A 21,555-nucleotide genomic window follows, 5' to 3' on the forward strand; every position below is an offset into this window, starting at 1 on the left:
CAAGAAGTTTTCTTAATGTGTAAAAAGTCCTTAAGGACGGCTACAGAGTGCCGGAAAACATTTTCCTTTAAAGAAACACACACAAGGAACTGAAGTTTGATTGTTGTTACCAAGAGCATGTAAGTTAACATATTGATGTTGTTTATTTATCACTCTCTACATTCTGCTAAGTTGTGCTTTTGTACTGATCATGCCAGGCAACATCAAAGTACCTCCACAACAAAAAGGTTTTAGTCATAAAGTGTGTCAGCGCTGTATTAAAGCAGTAGAGTCAAAGGGCAAGCTAATGAAGCCAATTATTCCATTTTCCCAGCTTTTTTTTCTCTCTAGATATCTGTGTACATGTGTTTAAAAAAATGTTCCTAATGAAAGCCCATGCAGACAGTCGAAACACTGGTTATGCTAGTTCAAGACGACCACGGCTTTTTATTATCTTTTCTGCTTTGTAAAAAGTGTTTTAATCATTTAAAGCCACATTGCAAAAAAGTTACAAAAACATTAGAAATGCTTATGTACACAATTATACAAGACCTAATTGCTAAACGGGGACAAGTAAGGGCACAAGTGAATCGAGTACTGCTCAAAAGATAAAAATCTTGCAAAGGATAAGAAAATTACAATAATTAAGATACTCAAAAGTCCCAGGTTCTCAAGCATCACAGATCATAATACAATTTGAGCACCATTGATGGCTTTCAACAGAGAATGTGTGTGATTTACACTACAGATCTTGCCTGTCTGACACATTCCATTCTCCCTCCACACACACACCAAAAAAAAATTGTTTTGCAAACATGCAACATAATCATATCTGCTTCACATATGTATACTGTGAAGGCTTCCAATCAAAATGAAAGCAATAACAGGTACACATTAGACATTCACCACTGGCGTTTACAAGCTATTTCACAAGTACTTCACTGCAATGCTACAATCATTTTCATGACTTCATGACTCCCAGACTTAACCTTAAAATGTCCCAAAGCAAAAACCAAAAGAGCATTGTTAACCCAATCTTAGTCATTCTCAAAATAATTTGTTCTAAATAGATGAAGATACAGATCTCTTTCCATGTCACACACTTGATCTCTACATTCTGACAGCATTGTATAAACTATTGTTGACAAAGAATTTTGTATTTAAACTTTGGCTATTTCAAAATGACTGGCTTAGCGAGCTTGGATCCACAGGTAAGGCACCTTTCAATTTTCAACGAAGCTGGTCAAGTACATTGGAAATGCTTCCTGATGCTGTCCTACACATGCATCATCTGAAGTCTGTGATCACAATGGTTTCAGCACTAGATAGTTGTGTAGCAGGCTGATTTAACCACCACCATCACTTGCTGATTACCTCTTCCTGCATAGGGTGCTTTGATGTTAACACATGAAAATTAAGGAAGCGATCCATCTTAAGCTTTTGTTTTGTAATTTTATGGTATGCCTTTTTCCTGTTAGAGTGAAGGTCGGCAGCCAGTCATGCGAAGTGCAGCAACATGGAAACATCAATGGTGTAAAATCTCATAAAACTGTAGATTTAATGAAATCAGGGGCCTTAATACACTTCCCAGATTTATTAAACAATAAAGTGCTAGAATATTACTTCCTTGTCCCTCCCCCCTCCAAAAAAGTTTACTTGTAAACAAAATGTGCACACAGATAATGTGACACTGATCACATGAGAAGGGCATGAATTCCAAGGATTATTTATGCCTGTAAGTTTTGTCACATCGTCATAAAATGAGTTATGGGAATCTTATTCAACCTTTTGAAGATGAAAGGAAGATTGGGTCAACCTGCTACACACAACAGCACAATGCATATCAAGGAGACTTGCACACACAAATCGACATGGAGCAATCTCAATTTCATCCAGTAAATGCATGAGCAATCCATTTTAAAACATTTCAAAAAGAAAAAAAAAAACCATTTCAACTAATGCAACTCTTTTTAGGAATGATGGCTGGCATCAACCTGTGAAAGTTAAAGAACGACCCTCCTGACTCCTTGCAGTGGCGCAGGAAGATGCTTGGCTTTTAGGGGTGTAAACTCCATCCTTAAATGACACATTCTTGCCTCTTCGGTATCTCTGCCCCCCACCCCAAAGTTCTTACAACACTTGTAGTTGCAGGCTGCAAAGGTTCCTCGCAAGTATTTGCCACTGCTTCCATCTACTCTTAGACAATAATCAGCTCAAAGGTTTAATACGTCTCAATTATTTCCTTCTTATATCTGTTTTTAATCTGACAGCATAACCATTTTATTTTGCTGATGGTTTGAAGCATCTTGTCCCAGTATCATTGAATAGCTTATTTCACACCCCTTGAAACATCTAATGCTTAACACATTTTTGCCTGCCCAACAGCCAATATTATTTGCTTGACATAGACATCTTGCTTTATGACTCAGCTTTTTCCAGCTTCTGCATATTTCTTGCTTTTTGTAGAAAAGAAAAAGAAAATCCTAATCAGATATTGGATGGGGAAAGGAAGATGATCTGTCCTAAATACATAAGATGGTAAGCATTATTTTACTGTTCTCAGCAAGCAGTAGCGCTGAAAATATGAGGTAGGAGATGGCCTGGAAAAATATCACTACCAAATGCAATACAGAAGAATGTCCAGGTAATGACTCTGAGTAAGGATCACACTTCGATGGCAAATTAAACAAAGGAAGCTTGGTGACTACAAGACATCACAAAAAGATGATCACAATGCCCCCTATACAAAGTTTGCTCAACTCCAGGTGCTGCACAGGACACTCTGCAGTCCTCGCCTATAAATGCATCACCTTTTAGACACTGCTCGCAGTCTTACTTTTCAAGTACCCGTGCACACACACACACGGTCTGTGTCAGTGTTGCAGAATACAGACCAAAGTGCTTATCAAAGCACCAAGTGTGGCTGCATGTTTCATCTGATAAAAAATGGTGGAGATGTGAAAAGTAAATCCTTTCAATCCTAAAGTATGAAAGCTACATTATGTTCCTTGCAAGCTGTGCATTTCATTTATCTGGTTTATGGCACACTCTACAGCCTCGGCAACATCTTCAAACTCAGGAACACCTTCACGGCTGGCCATGTCACTCAGATATGCACGACCCCGGTTATAATCCTGAAGTGCACAATGGGTTACCTGTAACAATGAATCAATACAGTAATTTTAAAAAAGAATCTAAGAGACAATTAGGATGTTTTTTTTCATTTGGTATATTTATTGATATGTAAAACTGTTGTGTGAATCATGATTTTTACATTTATTATTTAGTTATCAGTTTCTTTGCTGCCACTTCAAAAAAAAAAAGAAGAGAGAAATACTGCAGGAAAAAAACACTCTTTGAAGATCTACAAAACTAGATTTCTCTGTACCCACCTCTTCACTGCTGATAGGAATATTAGGCTGTAGTTTTTGCAAGCACAGAACCACACGGCAGCCAAGACCAATATAATATGCAGCCTGAGAACAACAAGGGAAAAAAAAGATAAGAAAAAATAAGAAAGATTGCCTCAATAGAAACACTGAAAAAAACCATGCCACAATATATACAATAAAGTCCCATTCTACAAAAATACAACACTGAAGGTCACACTACCGAAAAAAAATAAAGAAAAATGTTTTCCAGGTTTACCTCAACCATAGCTGCAACAGCTCGTGTTGTATTTGTGATGACATAGAGCATCAGACGGCACTTCTCTCTCTCTGCAACCTGCATGGGAATTAGAGAGTTGTACCATTCAGTGACATGCGGGTTGTGGAAGGACACGCCATGTCGTCTGCAAGAGACAAAATAAGTTATCAACGGTTCAAAATATTGTAAATATTTCTTCTTAAAATGCACCAATTAAGTTTAAAATAATAAAACCAGAGATTTGCAATAACTTTTTTTCTTTTCAGATGCTCAACACAATGCATGATCCTCTTAAGTGTTATAGTGTCATTCATGCCACACCGTTCATTGGTCAGTGGTACTGATTCTAGTGAGCCATGCATACTCGCACCATTAACCAAAAAAACCAAAACATGTGGTCAGACCTACATGTGCACACACACACATACATATCAATTGCACATGCACACAACACCATTCTTTTCCAGTTCTATAAAGTAGCTTTCAAGAAGCAAAAGCATGTCAGAATTTCAGGAATGATTACTTTATGAGTGGAAGTGCAATGTCTTCCCTCCAGTTTGTGTCTCCACAGCTTCCACCAAGATAGATATCATGAACATCTACACAGTCAGCATGTGTGACCTTCTGCGAGCCAAATTTCTCTGCAAACAACAAGCATTAGGAGTCAGTCCTGTTGACATCACTGTGCCTGTCACGAGAATTCAATCCCTAAATCCTGCTGCTATTTATTTTACTACTTTACAAACTTACAAATAACACCTCTGTTATAACCCTACACTCTCAAGAATTTTGCAGTATAGATAGTTGTTGACAATGTGAGACAAAGCAGATGATAATGCATATTGTCAAGTATTCAGACAGACCTGCAATCCATCGAAATGGGTTAAACAGTGCAGTGCATAGTGAGGACACCACTGAAGGCCTCTGTAAGTAGAAAAAAAGTAATGAAAAAAATCCTTTTCATAATTTGGGAACCTTGAAGATTATCACAGACACATGTCAGATTTGTTAGACTCATAATCTGTTATAATTTTTCTAGACAATCACAAAAATAATGGAAAGATTTTTAAGTTTTCAGATTGAAAATAGAGAGTCATGTCTGCTATTTTAAGATACAGCATAAAACACTGAAAAACAAACATTGATACTTCAAAAAAAATTTTTTAAAACCCACATGCAGTCAAGCTTGAAAGTATGCAAAAACATGCCATCCATGCTCCCGCACACCAACACACAAACACAAACATACAGACACACTCTTTCTTTAGACACACACACCCACCTGGCGCTTGCATTCAGTGACAATACAGCAGAACTCTTCAAATGAGAATGAAAGCTTGTCTGGTCTTCTCTGGTGCAAATTTGATGCACTCAACTCACGGCCAGTAAAACACCGGTAGCCAAGCCGCAGCTGGAAATCATAAAATGTCACATGTATACCAAGCACTTCGGGAAAGAAACCATTGCAATGAAGAATGAGCTTTTCTCATATTCCACCTACGAACCGCTACTCATCAAACCTTCAGCATGTCAGTTTCCACTCAATGGGAGATCAAAACAGACTATAGGGTTGGACATACCATTAGAGTTTCTGTAAGCCTTACCTCGTCTTTGGTGATTCTGCCCTCACTGTCACATGTAATCGAGTTGAAGGTTTCCCGGAGTTTACTGTGTCAAACAACAGAAGACATATGTTACAGTAACTCTAGACAATATTGTAGTGTCATAAAGTACACACCACCTTCTAAAATATTTTGTCTGATTTTACACAAAAAGTGAAAGAACAAAATTTTGTTTTATTTCCTTCGTTTTCTTATCAACATCAGCAATAAATAACACGATGATCATAATAAATAATGGATAATAAAACACTCATGCACAAGCAAACAAAACACTCATTAAAGTCTGCATGTCTACATAACACACAGTCCTAGGTAAACATCACACACACACACGCACTCTCTCACTCTTCAGCATGCAGACTGCACACTTGTATATATGCATGAAAACAAAATTACTGACATAATCTACTTTCAGTACTTACAGCAGTGCTTCCCCTACAAGCATATGACCATGTTTCACAGGCTGAGCACCATGCGAAAGTGTCAGGTCTTGTATCCTAACACCCTGATAATAGAAAGCATCATGATGAAACATTGCAAGAACATGGAAACATGGTATTATTCCAAAATATCTCACTAGCTAGCCATAACAACATAGGACCAGCATCTATAACATCTTAGGTGTTAATTCAATGAGTGCCAGAACAATGATAAATGTTTGCAAGATATCTGCAATACACACATTCTTAAGGACAACTGTAGCATGCATGGATTTTGATGCATATTCATCTTCTCAGGAGTCAACAGAGCAATAAAAAACTTTTCAGAGATTCAAAATGTTTCAATTGCCCGTTGTGATTAATAAAGTCTGTTGTTATTGTTATTGTTATAATAATGGAATGTTACATAGGTGCTTGTGGTAAATTCTTGTTTTCATCTTTTATATAATTTCTTGTCTGGGAAAAAACAATTTTCCTGCGGAAAAAAGCTACATTTTTAATTGTGCAAATGACCATATGCTGACTTTGGCAATATACAAACTGGTTATGGAAACAAATATATGCGTTAAAAACCAGACCTATATACTTAAATTTCAATCAACTACAGTTGATATAACATGTTGACATAAAAGTGGTTGGCATTATGGAGGAAATACAGTGGATGAAGATATGTTAAATCATGTATAGGCATTTGTATTTCTTCTTGTGCCTAAGCTTCTTGGAGGAGCAGTCTTGCCCATACCTGATGAATGTTGAGGGACAAACAGTCCAAGGCTTTATTCATGTTGTCAAAGACTGGAATACCATTTCGCTCTATTATGTCAATGAGTACCTGTCGTCCACGTCGCAAATCCTCCTTTTCTCTGGAAAAATGTTATTCATCTTAAATAACTTTCAGTTTAAGACCTCATTTCTTTTTACTGCAATGTTCTCACATAAGCCATTTGCAGAAAGATGAATAACACTTTTATGCAAATATAATGTAAATATTAATTCAAAAGTTTTCATAAGTGGTCTCCACATTGCATAGGGTAGGCCATTAATTGCACACATCTTATCAGAAACTCAGCTGACCTTTCTGAAATGGTCTCATCGCAGACAGAGAACACATCTCCTTTCAGATCTTTGAACATGACAACGATTTGCCGCTGGCAACCTGCAAAAGGATGGTTTACTTTATTTCTATATTACTTTCTTGAAAATTAATTATATTATCTAAATATTATGTACACTGATGACCATATAAACAATAGGAAGACCATGCTTACCAACAAGATAGGCTATTTCACAAAGGGAGACAACAGCTCTTGTACAATTCTCGATTACAAAGAGCAGCAGGTCAGCCACCTATGATGATGCAAAACAATCAGCATCAAAAATTGAGGCCAAAACATCAATATAATGAAATAACAGGTTTATCAGAAATACAAAATACATATACACCACTACTTTTTTCTTTTTTTGCCATTGACAGCAATCAGAAATGGTGTGTCAATTGTGTCATGCTGTGTGTGTGCATCAGTACATGCATACCCAGGTGTGCACACCAAGACTGTACAACTAATATCTGCACTTGCTGATGGGATTTGAAAAAGACAATACCTGTTTTGCCCTGTCTTCTAGTTCTATTAGCTCTGGTCGCCAGGTGTTAACCTGCTGTAAAACAATTAAGACCAATTCTCATCAAAGATACAATGCAAGGGGTTATTCTTCCCACCACCACTGCCACCACACACACTACGGTAATGTTAGCTAATACAAACCAAAAGCAATTAAACTGAAAGTTACCCACTATGTACATCTGATGAAAAAAGCTTCCTCTCCTGAAAACCCTACTCTACAATTTGTCAGCTTTATTGCCTCACAAAAGAAAATAGCTGCAAATACATCTGCAAAAATTCCAAATTTCCACAGTCGTTATACAAATTCAGTTCTCTTCATCCTTAGCAGCCAGCAAATCAAAGAGTCAAAATTAATTATAAAAACCAACTACTTAAAAAAAAACATTCCCTTAACCAGTGAACTGTTTTTTTTTTTAATGCCTTACTGGATTGTAAAATGTAATATTATGTTGTTTAAGGTATGGGATTGCTTCTTGCTGTCGCCAAAGACTTGGCCCTTTGGGTGAACCACAAGATCCACCAAGGAACACTTAAAAGAAAAAAAACCCACAAAGAATAAATGTATATACAAAACACATATAACTTAATGAAGAAAGAGATATATGTCCATATCAGCCCACAACTGACATGAAACTTAAAAATGCCCATGGTCTTTTTTTCCCCACCTTGTTCTTACCTGACTATACCCAATCAACACAACCTTTTCAAATCAGTAAAAATTATGTAGATGTGCTAACCGAGGCAAGCTATTTTCTGTTATCTTGTCACGAACTCATCAACACTATTTTAACACAACGTTCTCCAACAGAATCAAAAGAAAACTGAGATTATGTGTTTTTTGTGTTTCGAATTTCTTATGCAAAGGAACATGATCAACAAGATCACAACAAGATGATCAGTATTACATGTACATATAGGTTCCCATGTGTGCATACACATTTATGCAGAGGTAAAAAAATGTGAGGATTTAGGAAAAAAAGAGTGAGAGAAAGAAAAACGGAGAGAAACTGAGAGAAATAGATCATGTACTTCTACTGGATTTTGTATTCTCATCAAAAAAAGCTCACCTTGAAAATTGGATGAGCTATCTGAAACAGAAAGGGTGTATTTCATATTAAATTCCTTCAACTGCAAATGACGCATACACTCCAAGTCCTATGCAGACTGTTTATCAAGGCACCAAAGTTAAAATAGAACAGCAGGGCACAATTTATTATTCTGTGCTTAGGTGGTTTGGTTTCATACTACCAAACCTGTAAAAATAAAATTGACAAATAATAAACAATTCTGGGACTAGGTGCACTGTGGTACTGAACGTAATGAGCTGGCTGACAGAATAGCAAACTTAGGAGCAGAAGCTAGGCAGGATGAAAACAAGGTCAGCCTGGCAGAGATGAAGACCATCATCAAGGCCTTGCACAGACCACCCAAACCACCAGACAGCTATCATTATCTGTCCAGATCAGAAAATGTGATAATTTTCCATCTCTGGACAGGTCACAACAGACTAATGGATCACCTTTACCGCAAGGCCCAATGAGCTCCTGTGGAATATCTATGTCATGCACCAAGAGATTCATATATGCAACAGACCTGAGGGCGAATTCTTGGGGAGGCCAAATGAGCTAGAAAAACACAGCCCATTTCATTGAGGATACAAAAATTCAAGAGTGATACTCATGACTACATAAACATTTGAATGCTGAAGATGATGGGCAAGTTCTAGACTGGTCAGGTATTAAGGTGCCAATGAAGGTTATGGCATCCCCCCAACACACACACACACAAACTAACTAGAAAGCACTAAGCGAACCAGGAAGACTTTGAAATAGTAACATAATTCACCGCCACACTACCAGCCACCCTTCTACACTTTTATTTTCAGAATCAATCAGCTCCAGTGTTTTGCTGTCTTACTAAGGCATTTTGCCTGACAATTAAAAAAAAACAAGTCCAAACAAAAACAACATAACTTTAAAAATAAAAACTAAGAGGTCTCAAACCTTTTCGCTTCCGTCTTCCTTCAGTGCCATGAGCCTGCACTTTGCTGGGCAGAACGGATTGTGGAAGTGGCTGGGTAAAGCATGTTTCATAATGGTGCCGCAGCTCATCCACCAGCACACAGAATTCCCCAAACGTTACATGATCAGCCATGCAAGGACTGCCATACTCCACAGCACAATGCACCATCTCTTGGACTGTTAGGAGTTTAAAACATGATTGAGGAACTGCAGATTTACAATGGATTGCAACATACAGTTTTCTAAAACAAGTCCTAAGACTGTGTTTAAAAATGATCTTGCTTTTTTCCCCTCACACTGCCTTTTCTAATAAGTTTGTATTTGCCTATTACAAAATTAATAAGACATGATTAACACAATTGACTAGAATAACCAGGTGGAGTGGGAGAATAACAAAAGCAGCTGTAAAAGATATGCTTATAGATTTTAATATGTTTACTATTATTATTATTATGAAACTAAATTAAGATAGCCTTTAAAGCTATGCCAAATGCTCAGTTTTGAATATGATGCACAAATAAACAGAGCCTCCCACCAACAGTGCCCTGCCTACATATTTTGTTTTCATTGTAGGTTACACCCCAGGATCTGTAGTTATGAAGCAAGAGTAAGTCCTTTCCCCAAGGCAAAATGGGGAACTCAAGGAAAAGTATCTTGCTTCTGACGTTATAAAATGATGTCCATCCAGACCCAGCTGGCATTACTTCATGTTTCTTTACCCCAAGGCATTTGCCACTGTTTTATAACTATGGATCCAGGGTAAACAAGATGCTTATCCTCAGAGCAAAAGCCTACCCTTGTTTTATAACTACTGCCCCATGAGTGCTACACACTCCTTTCCTCTCACATTGTGGGAACAGTTTGACTTATGTAAAGAGTCAACAGATACTGGCTCATCTTCCACAAAATCCAGTGTTCACTATTTACACGTTCACCTCCCAGTCAAAAGCCAGCTGTCTTTCTGCTCCAATATTCAAAACAAACAGAAGCTTTCGTCCATTTCATCAACCATTTCATGTGCATGACTCACCCTGAGAATATGAAGGGAAAAGGTTGAGATCATTGAAAGCTGAACGGATGTTGGAGATCTTCAGTTTACCATCATCATCATACTTCTTGAAGACTGTCCACAACTCTCTTAAGAAAAACAAAAGAATGAAATGAAATTTTATTTTCCTTGAAAACAAAGAGTCAGCAGTTGATAATATGAAACTCTACCTGTTTTAAGATAATGCCTTTATCATGAAATTTAAATGTAAATGACTTGATAACTCACAACTTTGTATCTGCAGCTAATATAGTGTACTCTAGTTATGAGATAGCCCATTTATAAGTATGTGTAGTTTCCAGTCTTACTTGAATTCAACTGGCAGTATTAAGCTTTTGATATAAATAAATGTTACCTTCTGGTCAGGATGGTGTGCTTATAAATGAAAGCCACTGCATTATTATACTGTAAATCAAATGTTTTGATTTGTTTCTGATATTTAAAGTTTCCTACAATAGAGTCCTTCACATACACCCTCCAATGATAAGTTACTTACTATGTGTTTCCTCCAGTGGTATCCAACATATTCATTCAAGTGGTACCCAACATGCACCCTCAAATAATACCTATCAGAAGTGGGAAATCTCTACTGTGTAAGCCATGTCATAATTCACAAGCAATGGACCACATCCACAAACAGGGTGACACATGTAAGTTGTGCAAATGGTGAGATAAACACAGTTGACATCACACCTGGGAAAACTGAGCAAAGGACAGCAACAGTGCCCATCTTACCCACCCAAAGCTGTCCTCTCTACCAACTGATGACTGTACGTATCACTTGTTTAATTCTTGTACTTCTTCTCTCCCTGCCCCACCCTCTTTTTTAATGCAACACAAGTAAATGTCACAAAGCATTTGGAATAAGGTGCACTGATGGACGGATTGACAGATCAACCCCTTAACCAAATAATTGAAGATCGTGCATGTCTATTTTGGAAATTTTCAAATTAAGCAAATGAACACAATTAAAAAGATGGTACATCTTAATACAACTGTAGAAGTTTTAAAAAAGTAAGTCATGATCCATAATTAAAACAAACACCTATTCAGTATTTTCTCATCTCATCTATTTTGTGAAAACATTGGGTCAAATACAATGGTGACTTTGAATGGGCAACTAACATTAACAACACTACACTAACTAAATAAAAATCTATCTAGAACTTATAAAACAAAACTAAAATTGCTTAGAAGAATTCTTCAATGAAAGTAAATATCAGCTTTGGGCTTACTTTTCAAAAGGAACAGAGCTTTCCAGAACCAGTTTCAACATTTTTGAACGTTTGAAAGTCCACTCAACATTAAAACACTTGCACCACAACAACACTTAGGCTCAACTTCACTGATAAAGAAATACAATTACACACACGCTAAATATAGCCAGAAAAATAATGTGCTTTCTAAGATCGGTGGTACAGCAAAATACAAGTCTGCATAATACTGTACTAAAAGTAATACAGTCCACAGGCTGTCTTCCTGCGTAAGTCATTTATTACAGTTGTTCTTCTGTGTCACAATTAAGAAAAATTTAGATACTATAATGATAACAAAGTTTGATATTGACAAAGCTGTCATTTTAATTTGCACTATTTCTGGGAAAATAAAGTATTCTCTAAATTTAAGATTATGTGAATGTGTGAAAAAGCCCAATCAAAATTTTGTGATTATGTATGCATTTATATCATTGATATTATCAATGTATGCACAGGCACACATGGGGGTCGGGGGCTGGTGTGTGTATACTTTTTACTCCACATGCTGACACAGATCCTAATTATATGTACAGTGCACACTTGTCTGTTCTAATTAACTTGCACACCTCTGAGTAGACTGCTACTGTCAGATAACACTGGCCTACTTGAGCTTTTATCTTTGTAAACATTACAATCTCTTTTTGATGACAGTAACCACCATGGATGGGGTGAAATGGAGGGATGAACCTACCACCCACCCTTTACACACACGTGCTATGGATTAAAAACTATGCATATAGAAGGACTAGAACTCATGTTTAGAAGCTTATGACTTCTGCAATCTTACTGGGGACAAACTGGTTGAAGGACATGTATCTGAACCTGGAGGCACTCATCTGCTAGCTTGATACCTATGAAACAGTCCAGCTATTAAATAGGTACCTGACTCTTCAGAGGATTGGGGGAGGAAACCTCATTTAAATGGGTACCATCCTCACAAAAAAGCTGGAACCAAGCAGTAAGGTCTTGAACACCTCACTCACTAAATATTGAAAGGTTTAAAGATCTGAGTTTTACCCTTTTCATAGTTTTTATTTTATCGATTTATGATTACTGCCATCTATATGAAAAGATTCCTGTTTTCATAATGCTTTTTACATTACAAGAAGTAAATCCTTTTGGTTTGGAAATGTGGTTGCTTACATATGCATAGTGTAGTGGCATACAGTGCTTGGCATATCCATTACTGGAAGTGACAGTGAGTTAAGAGTTTACTGGGTTAGGTATAGGTCGTTTCCAAATTTTTTTTAGATCACTGGAGAGTGAGATATTAGAGACCTAGAGGCCACCTTTATGTGACGGCAGTACCCATCTCCTCTCTCTGGATGCCTTACCTTCTTCAAACCCTCTATAGTGTCAGGTACCCATTCCTGACAGGGAAGGCTTACTGTGCCACACTGATATCAAACCACCACATCTCTCACTTTAGATGCCAGTGCTCTAACCACTTGACTATCTGCTTCCTCTGACTCGGTTAACCTTAATCAAGCGATACTGCCACATTTTTTTCATTAGTAAATGCCTAGTGGAATGGATTTTTTTCTAGCAACTGAGTAAAACACAGTGCAAGACTTGACTAAGTATCCCCTTCTCTTCCTGAGATTCATGCTTACGAACACTACCATGTTAAGAAAGAGGTCAACAACACAGAGGTCAGGATTACATTGTGAAGGATTTTTTTTTTTTTTTTTAGCCAATGGGTGAACTGAGATAACAGGCTATCAGATGCATCTGTGATGTCTTGAACTTGACCTTCTGTGCATGGCAATGTATCATCTTAAGAACAAAAGAGTTGAGGGGGGGGTTATTAACCCAGATTTTGGTAATAGTATCTCAGTTGTACTGAGCTTTACACAGTCGTTAGATTGGTATCTTAGTTGTACTGAGCTTTACATAGTCATTAGAAAGAAAACATGCCCCACTAAACCTTTAAGGAATAAGAATTCTGCATAAACAATAATTAGCAAGAAAAATGTAGCAAAGTGGATGGATGGACAAAAAGGACAGAAAAAGAGATGTTGATAAGAAACAGGATCCAAGAACTGTAATCTCAGGAGTAACAGTGCTCCACCTGACTTACATATGTGTATGACTGGGTGCATGTAAGTGTGTGTTGGAGATAGAGAGTCTGTGTAAGCATGTAAGAGTGTGTGCATGCTCATGGGTAGGTATGCTTGGATATGTAGGTATATGTCTCTTAAGTTCATGCACACACACATGTATTATATATTATATAGAAATCACAGGGTGTGATTACTGAAAAAACAGATTGTTGCTGACCAGTCCATGTCAGACCCAAATTTGACATGTTATATGCTTCTCTAAATAAATATAGAAGGACTCTACTACCAAAGATGGTACAAAGGGTTAAATAGAACATTATCAAGCTCTGAATGACCAGTGTATTCACTAAGGACTGGGATGGGAAAAAATCTCTGTATTGTGAGCATTTGTAGGTTGATTGTTTTGCCTGTGAGACATGTACGGCTGTGGCCTCCGAATCACGCTTGTCCTAGAAAACATTCTTTACTACTTGGATGGAAAGCACTTTATTTCTAAAGAATATATGTTCATGTATGTGCATAGAGTCATTAATATGTATCACACATGACAGAGAGAAAGCAGGCAAACAGCAGTGCTGAAAGAAAATACAGTATATAGCAGTATAGGAGCCATCTGTTTCTAACATTCAGTGGTACTCAGGAGTACATCTTGTTCTTAACCACCGCGAAATGGTATGATCCACAGAGACAACATATGAAGATACAAGTAAAAGAATTAAAAGTAAAACTGCATGCACATTTACATGTATTATATGTAAGTGAGTGATCTGGTATGCAGTGATGGTATACACACTACGCCCGCATCGCACGTGCAAACATTTCTCTGTATGCGACCTTCTGTCACACGGTTTCAATATTTGGATACGATCTTTCAAACGGCTGCGCATCTCTCTCCTCAAAAATAAATAAATATCTAAATTTCAAGTCACACAAATGAAAATCAGGGGATCTTACATGCTGAAAGCCGTTTATGCAAGTACTAATACGTGTCATATTTACATAAATGAACTACCTTGCGAAATCCCTCCGGCCTATTTTTTTTTTAAATATTATTATTTTCTGCTAGTCATTATAGGAATAGGAGTGTGTCCAAAATAAGACGTCGGCAAATTTGATACTTTTCCCGCGTTATTACTATTAATCATTATAAGGCCAGAAAGACTGACTATTCTACTAGAAAGATCGACTTTAAATTTTAAATTTTTTTAAAAAGAAATATGAGATAACACAGTGAGGAACTATACTGCGACAAGGACGCTGACAACTACAGTAAGTCGAAATCGAAGAAATGACTAGTTTATAGGACGTACCTGGTAAAACTGCCAAATATCCGCCTTTCGTTTTCATTTTCAACGTATTGTGCCATAGTTCCATGAACACTAAGAAAGTTTATTGTCTCATCAGAGCTTGACTCTTCCTGGTTTTCCGAAACTCAAACTTCGATCCATTCTTAAATGAATTGTGTTCTATTTTTGTCTTTTAGTCTCGGTTCGCGGCAATGGCAAACCCAAACAATAACACACATACGGTTACGATCTCCCCAAAAGAGAAGGGTACTAAGGGAACTTAGAGCCCTTCTGGGAACTCTCTGCGTCGTACAAATTTTAATTATTGTTTAGATAATCACAGTGACATTAAACTGTACTACATAAAACATTCTTAAAAATATCCATTTTAAGTGTTAAAAAAATAAGTTATAAGGGAATTAACTAGCAAATGGTTGAAATTTTACTCAAGGGCAGACAACTATCGGAAATCTACAGCGAATGAGAGTGACAGAGAAATCAGCTCAATAACGCAAATTAAAGATGGTTGGTAGATTGAACTGCATTTTTTAGGCATTAATAACCATATTTTGTTAAAAATTATGATTACAGTATTATTGTAAAGAAGAAAATGTAGGTTGATTAATGTTTTAAACAACTGAATGTGAATCAGAACAGTTGTATTTTTGTATTTCCTTGTACGTGTACTTAGCACAAGCTAAAGCTGTATTTGTCGTTCTCTTGTATTGTCGTTGTTACTCGATTGATAAAGCTTCTGCCATTCATTTCGTATGCAAAACATTTTAAAATCACAATGAAATCACAATTCATCTTTTGCATACTGACACGCATGCACATATAACGTACTACTGCATGCGCATCTCGTCTGCTGCAGATAGGCGACCCCAAATGTGAAAATAAATACTCACATATTTGTCTTCTTTTAGATAAAACATCACTTAATACTTTCAGATAAAAGATAAAAGCCATTTGAGCTCATGCAGACAACATTTACAAGTTGGTGTTGTATTAGCTTTGAGTCTTATTTTTATTGATTGCAGGTGGGAGGGTTTCGCAAAAAAAAAAAAAAAAAGCTACACAATATCATGGTACAGCGTAGCGCTGCTATAACTCAAGAGACTGTTTACAGCAGATTTTGATGGGCATAGCAGCTAAAAATTATCATCCAATTAGTGTTAAAAGAATTCCATAAAAGTAAATGGATAGAAATTATGCAAAATGTTTGCTTAATAATTTTATAGCAGTTGGCCTTTTTGTGAAATCCATGTGGCACCTATCAAGCTTTCTCAATCCAGAGTTTTTTGCTCTTTCGGTTCTTCATAATGTGTTAAATGCCTTCTTTTGATTTCACTAAACTCATCCTGTCTATCTTCAATAAACTGACCCGGTGTCTTATTTAAAACATTTCTTTCATCACTTTCATCATAATTGATTTGTGTTATATAATCTTAGTTAATCTTTATAATTTCTCATAAAAATCTGTGTGACAGATAATGGTGATAAACTTTATATCTTCAGTGAACACCTCCTCTCTATTCTTTAGATATATGCCAAAAACATCATCATACACAGAAAGAAGTCAAAATCATGTAATGTTTGTACACAGATAATCTTAATTAACATATGGTCCTATCACTCCCATTGGCTGAGGTCTTCAAAGTGCAAGTGTATTCATGTGCAGTCCTGACATTTTGTATTGTTGACCTCTTTCTGCGCATGGTGATATTTGTAAGCATGTATCTTGGTAGTGGAAGTGAAATATTTAATCAGATTTGAGGAAATATCCCTCTGTTTGCTTTACCTAATTAATAGAAACAGATAAACAGATTTTGCATTCATCTAGAACCTTAACAACTGAAATGATCACATGATAAAAAATCTTTAGCAGAATATCATTTTATCTCTGACTGACTGACCTGCATCAACCTGTCATGTTTATTTTGATTAGAAGCCTACAGAAATTCAAAATTGAACGATGATAACTGTTTTGCATTACAAACATTTTATGGAAAAGTTGTATTCTATGATGAGTTTTTTAAAATTTTGGAATGATTTTAATTTTGCTGCTTATTTGAATGAACATTGTCTTAAATGACACTTATACTTCTCTCTGTTGTCAGCCAACAGGACATGACCAGCTTGCTGGATGGGGGATGGTCAGCTTTGCCTCATTCATCTTTATCTACTATACTGTCTGGGTCATCGTGCTGGTCAGTGTTGCTTCAGAAAATGATCAAGATTCTGTTGCTCTGATTTGTGATCACATAGATCCTAGCTTATCTACAATGATTTGATCTCCAGACAAGAATTATTTCCAATTATGTCATAATCTGCTTTCATCACAGATTAATAATGACTTTGTAGATCTGAACTACGAGCTATAGATCTGTAACTCTTGCACATTTTATTCTGTGAAAAGATATTACGCTACTGCATATCACACTTTTTAACTGATTTGATGCTATTGAATAATACATGCAGTAAACATCTATCTCCTGTGATATCATTTTCTGCTGAAGATTACTCCAGTGTTTAGGCAATTTTTGTCACTAAAACGAAAGCATTTGGTTTTGCGCTTCATGAAAGATGACAAACAGTTGAATGTTTTGAAACTATTATATCACTGGATTAGCACTCATATTCTTCCGACGGCTTGTAAACTCATTTTGGATTTTCAAATAGGCATTATGCAGGCAACCCAATGAGTAGCAACAAAAAAAAAAGGAAAAAAGCTTCTACTTACTACATCTGTTCTATGTATGAATGGACCTGTGGTATGGAAAGCCTAAACTGCAGTTTTTTCTAATGAATTGTGCACGCTGGGAGCAGTTGCTGGCTACATATCTTTTACCTCACATCGCATTCTACGTTATGTTACGTCCGTCTGTATGTATCTCTGTGTGTGTGTGTCTTTTTATCTGTAAACCGCCATGAGCCTGCCCTAAGGACTAGGATATGGTGCTATATAAGTTAGTGTAAGATGCACATGTTAAGCCACTGTTGTTGGGGTTTGTTTTTTTTTAATCTTATCTAGATAAGTTTGAGGCAGGGGTATTATGTTAGGAGAGGGACAAAATTTGTATTGCTCTTTATGCGGCAGCTAGTAGTTACTTTTCTTTTTAGTCAGAATTCTGAATCATATGAAACTGAAACATTGTTATAATTTTCTTTTGTCTTTTCTCATTTATTCAGCCCTTTGTGGAACCAGGCATTTTCATTCATAAGCTCTTTCCGCCACGGATCTATGCCATTGCTGGTCCCCTGGTTGCAGGAGTAGTTGCCCTTTTATTGCTAGGTGAGTACCTCAGCGATGAGGGTTTAGACTTCTGCCGTTGTGTTAGACATGCATGCGTAAAGTGACTCATATTTTCAGCTTGCTTTGGAAATTACAGATGCCATGTTTTTCAGGTAATTAAACAATCAAACTTTTGACATTATCATTGAAGAAAACTGATGTCTTTTAGTTTACTCTGCCTCCTCCCTCCTTTTTTTTTTTTTGCCTGATTCTATATTCTACCCTTTGATTGTCTTTACTACTAAATTATAGGAATTCAATGAAGTGGTTTAAATGATTTTGTATATATATATATCTTTTTCAGGTTCTTTTGTGTCATATGTGACATTCAAGTCAAAGATGAAGAAAAGCTGATTTTCTTGTGCAGTGTGCAATAAATGTTTTACTTCTCTTTTGAAAAAAATACTTTGTTTCAGAATTGTTCATATCTTTAATGTGAGTGTTAGAGAGTGTGTGTTTGTACATTTGTGTATAGATGTTTACAAATTAATAAGATCTACAAAATCCTAAATATTTATTTAAAAAAGAAACTACAATTGTTTGCTGTCACTCCCTTCTGTCCTTCAAATGTTTTGGCCCAGACATACATTTGCATATGCCCTTTAATGTTCGATCACTATTGCCTGCACGTACAATTTGATGAGCACATAACTACACTACTTTTAAAACAATTAAAAACCTATGTAGTCTTTAAATTAAACAAATACCAATATGCCACAAAGATATTTGTATATATTTCACAACAATTCATCAAAAAATTTTACAGAGCTTTGCGTGAGGCAATGCTCTCCCCTTCCAGCACCTCACCTTCACTTTGATACAAAATTTGTACGATTGCTTCCGAGAAGAAATATTATTAACGCAGAAATATGGTAGCTGTCGCCTAAGCATACCGAGTTTGCCACTGAAAAGTTTTTTTTTCCTTTGGGAGCTGCTGTCAATTGAAGGTAGTGAGTTCTCTCCTCCAGTCCACTCACCTTTTGTTGAACTTTCTTAACTACTCTTTGACCCCTTTCTGCTAACGCGGTACCTATAGACCTTCCTCAAGGGGCGCGGGGTCGTCAGCTTGAAGCGCGGCTGTTTGCTGCTGCAAGCCCTGCCATCAACAAGATCCTCTCCTTGGCTTTGGATCAGAAGCCCGGCCTGGACACCCTTCTCCAGCTGCCGCTGCAGGCCCTCCAGCGAGCCGTGCAAGGTCGTGACCCCGAGGTCGCGGGTCAGCACGTCCCGGATGGAAGACAAGGTAGAGCCGCGAGAATCTCCTAACAGCGCCACGGCCCGCACCACGCGGTGGAATGTCAGCCGCTTCTGACGCCGACGGGTCTGTCGGACACCACTTTCTTCCTCAGACACCGCGGGTGGGGCGCTGTGGCAGCTGCTGGTGGTGGTATTACTGCAGGTGCCGCGCATCTCGGTGGAGCAGAGGGAGCAGCGACTCTCGTTGGGCATCTTGCTGTTGCTGCTGCTGATGGTGGGTACATGGTTGTCCGTTTGGCTGCCGATCGAGGACAGCTCCCCCCACCTATATTGCGTGTCTTGCCCGATGGAAGGTGGGGGGATGAACCTGCCGCGCACGGAATTCCCCGTCAGGGACTGCACTAACTCCGGTACTGGTATGACGTGTTCCATGAGACCTTTGACCTGCTGAGCAAAGAGATAAAACTTTCATACCCAAAAAAGTTATTAAAAAATCACTGCTTTTGTCCGCGATAATCAGTATGAAATCTTTACATTTAGTTGATCAGTAAACTAATCCTGTAACAGATAGTTTGCAGGTTCGTCTTTAAAAAAATTATTTAACTTGTAATATTTTCGAACTTCTTCCTGTTGACAACACCAACAAAAGAACTTTCCTCTAGTTTCCTGGTCTACACATGTAAGAAGTCTTACAATGTTACTCCGCACCCTATCTCTCACTTCCAGTAGGAAGAAACCTACAAAAGACCTTTTTTTCCCCCAACAGCTACCTGCGGAGTCAATAGTAACGTACATGTTGGGGCAGATGAGTCGGTACTAGTCGGTGTCGATGGCTGCGAACAAGTCCCCTAAGATCAGTTTTCAGGTAAGCAAGCCTGGCAGGCTGATTTAGGGCCGTTCTGCATGCAGTGGTTTAGCGAGAGCATCTATCTCTCAAGACGTTTCAAACCTGCCAAGCATTCGTTATCGGTGGCTGACGCAAACCTTCACGCAGCCGGTATAATCATGACATCATGAGAAATGATGACGTTTCCCATCGCCATGTCTACACGATAGAGTGGTGGTTAAATCACGTGATAAGTAGAGACGTTATCCGTAATGTTTGATATGCGATAAAGCGGCAAGCTGCTTCTCCTTTTGTTTGTTTGTTGTTTTGGTGGGGAGGGGGTTGCTTGAACAACGTTTACACCACTTTTGGCAACACCTGCAAGGGAGGGAAACGGCTCATAACGATTCAAATCAGGGACAGTTCGTGAAAACTGAATACGTGACTGTTATAGTTGGATAGCTAATATGCTCCTACGTTTCACCACTGCTACAAATCCATTATGAAGGGGGGTGGAGTGTCAGCTTTTTGTTCGAACGGTAGTTGAAACAGACATGATGACATATATAAATCTATAGATACATAGATGTAGAGTTGTGTGGTGTTTGATTTCTGTACCCCGACGTTGTATGACGTAGACATGTCTGTGATTCTCTTGTGCTTGCTTCTGCCTCACAAACCGAAATAGGGTGTTATTTCCGTTTGTAATTTCTCAAGAAAATAATCGCACGATTTGATTAAAAAAAAAAAAAAACCCATCTGGGTCATCAGTTATTCCAATTTCTGTTGTCAGTGAATAACGTGTTTTTGTGAGGATAAATGTCGCGGTGGCCATTGTCCGTGTGTGCCGTGAAACACGTACCTTTTGATGGTTGGGTTGGTATTTGTGCTCTCGTTCACAAGCTTTCGCGTGGATATATGTATTCGTGAAATCAGCGAAGATTGGTAAAATGTTTTTTTATGAAATGTAACAGTCCTAAAGCACAATAACAGACGACGCCAAATATTTTGTCAACTTTGAAATGACATAGCTTGAATCACTTGTAAAATAATTTGAGCCTTAAAGAGCATTTTCTGCTGAATTCCGTGTTATATGACAGCAGTTTCGACAGCCATGGCGGACGAAGAGACCGACCCTTATTCAAAAAGTTTATACGAGCGTGCAGTCTCAATAGACGCTAGAGCAAGCAATGCGAAGGCAGGGGACAGAAAGAAATACAGATTGACACAAATATACAGAAGTACTTATAAG

General features: G+C 37.6%; 3 protein-coding genes across 7 annotated transcripts; 1 reads left to right on the top strand and 2 right to left on the bottom strand.

Annotated features, from left to right (window-relative positions):
• Positions 1-397: 397 nt before the first annotated feature.
• On the bottom strand, positions 398-15,210 carry LOC112574880. Of its 2 annotated transcripts, none has more exons than XM_025256220.1 (17): positions 15,010-15,210; positions 10,363-10,469; positions 9,315-9,509; positions 8,379-8,399; positions 7,737-7,840; positions 7,292-7,345; positions 6,958-7,036; positions 6,764-6,845; positions 6,432-6,552; positions 5,672-5,754; positions 5,232-5,295; positions 4,910-5,038; positions 4,491-4,551; positions 4,151-4,268; positions 3,628-3,772; positions 3,372-3,455; positions 398-3,134 (listed from the first exon to the last, which is right to left on the bottom strand). In XM_025256220.1, the coding sequence occupies exons 1-17, from the start codon at positions 15,063-15,065 to the stop codon at positions 2,979-2,981; spliced, it is 1,659 nt and encodes a 552-aa protein (XP_025112005.1). In that variant the 5' UTR covers positions 15,066-15,210; the 3' UTR covers positions 398-2,978. The 2 variants fall into 2 exon arrangements, with proteins under 2 accessions (XP_025112005.1, XP_025112006.1); XM_025256221.1 differs by lacking the exon at positions 15,010-15,210 and adding an exon at positions 11,616-11,741.
• A 143-nt stretch (positions 15,211-15,353) lies between these two features.
• On the top strand, positions 15,354-18,685 carry LOC112574885 (dolichol phosphate-mannose biosynthesis regulatory protein-like). The gene is made up of 4 exons (XM_025256230.1): positions 15,354-15,510; positions 17,106-17,195; positions 18,178-18,280; positions 18,585-18,685. Exons 1-4 carry the CDS (start codon positions 15,508-15,510, stop codon positions 18,632-18,634), a joined length of 246 nt encoding a protein of 81 aa, XP_025112015.1. The 5' UTR covers positions 15,354-15,507; the 3' UTR covers positions 18,635-18,685.
• Positions 18,686-18,864: 179 nt separating this feature from the next.
• LOC112574882 lies at positions 18,865-20,461 on the bottom strand. Of its 4 annotated transcripts, none has more exons than XM_025256227.1 (2): positions 20,248-20,461; positions 18,865-19,921 (listed from the first exon to the last, which is right to left on the bottom strand). In XM_025256227.1, the coding sequence occupies exon 2, from the start codon at positions 19,907-19,909 to the stop codon at positions 19,274-19,276; it is 636 nt and encodes a 211-aa protein (XP_025112012.1). In that variant the 5' UTR covers positions 19,910-19,921; positions 20,248-20,461; the 3' UTR covers positions 18,865-19,273. The 4 variants fall into 4 exon arrangements, with proteins under 4 accessions (XP_025112012.1, XP_025112011.1, XP_025112010.1 ...); XM_025256226.1 differs by having other exon boundaries at positions 18,865-19,924; XM_025256225.1 differs by having other exon boundaries at positions 18,865-19,924; positions 20,271-20,460.
• Positions 20,462-21,555: the final 1,094 nt, after the last annotated feature.

This window comes from Pomacea canaliculata, linkage group LG11 (genome assembly GCF_003073045.1).
Source record: "Pomacea canaliculata isolate SZHN2017 linkage group LG11, ASM307304v1, whole genome shotgun sequence".
NCBI lineage: Eukaryota > Metazoa > Mollusca > Gastropoda > Architaenioglossa > Ampullariidae > Pomacea > Pomacea canaliculata.

Bases quoted from the DNA above. Each gene is read 5' to 3' on its own strand.
- LOC112574880 (XM_025256220.1), bottom strand. From the start codon at position 15,065: ATGGCACAATACGTTGAAAATGAAAACGAAAGGCGGATATTTGGCAGT. The intron at 7,346-7,736 runs GTAAGGCATTAA...ATTGTTTTACAG, and splicing joins ATATTACATTTTACAATCCA to CAGGTTAACACCTGGCGACC. The intron at 3,773-4,150 runs GTAATCATTCCT...TGTCTCTTGCAG, and splicing joins ATTGCACTTCCACTCATAAA to ACGACATGGCGTGTCCTTCC.
- LOC112574885 (XM_025256230.1), top strand. The intron at 17,196-18,177 runs GTCAGTGTTGCT...TCATTTATTCAG, and splicing joins CTGTCTGGGTCATCGTGCTG to CCCTTTGTGGAACCAGGCAT. The intron at 18,281-18,584 runs GTGAGTACCTCA...TATCTTTTTCAG, and splicing joins AGTTGCCCTTTTATTGCTAG to GTTCTTTTGTGTCATATGTG.
- LOC112574882 (XM_025256227.1), bottom strand. From the start codon at position 19,909: ATGGAACACGTCATACCAGTACCGGAGTTAGTGCAGTCCCTGACGGGG.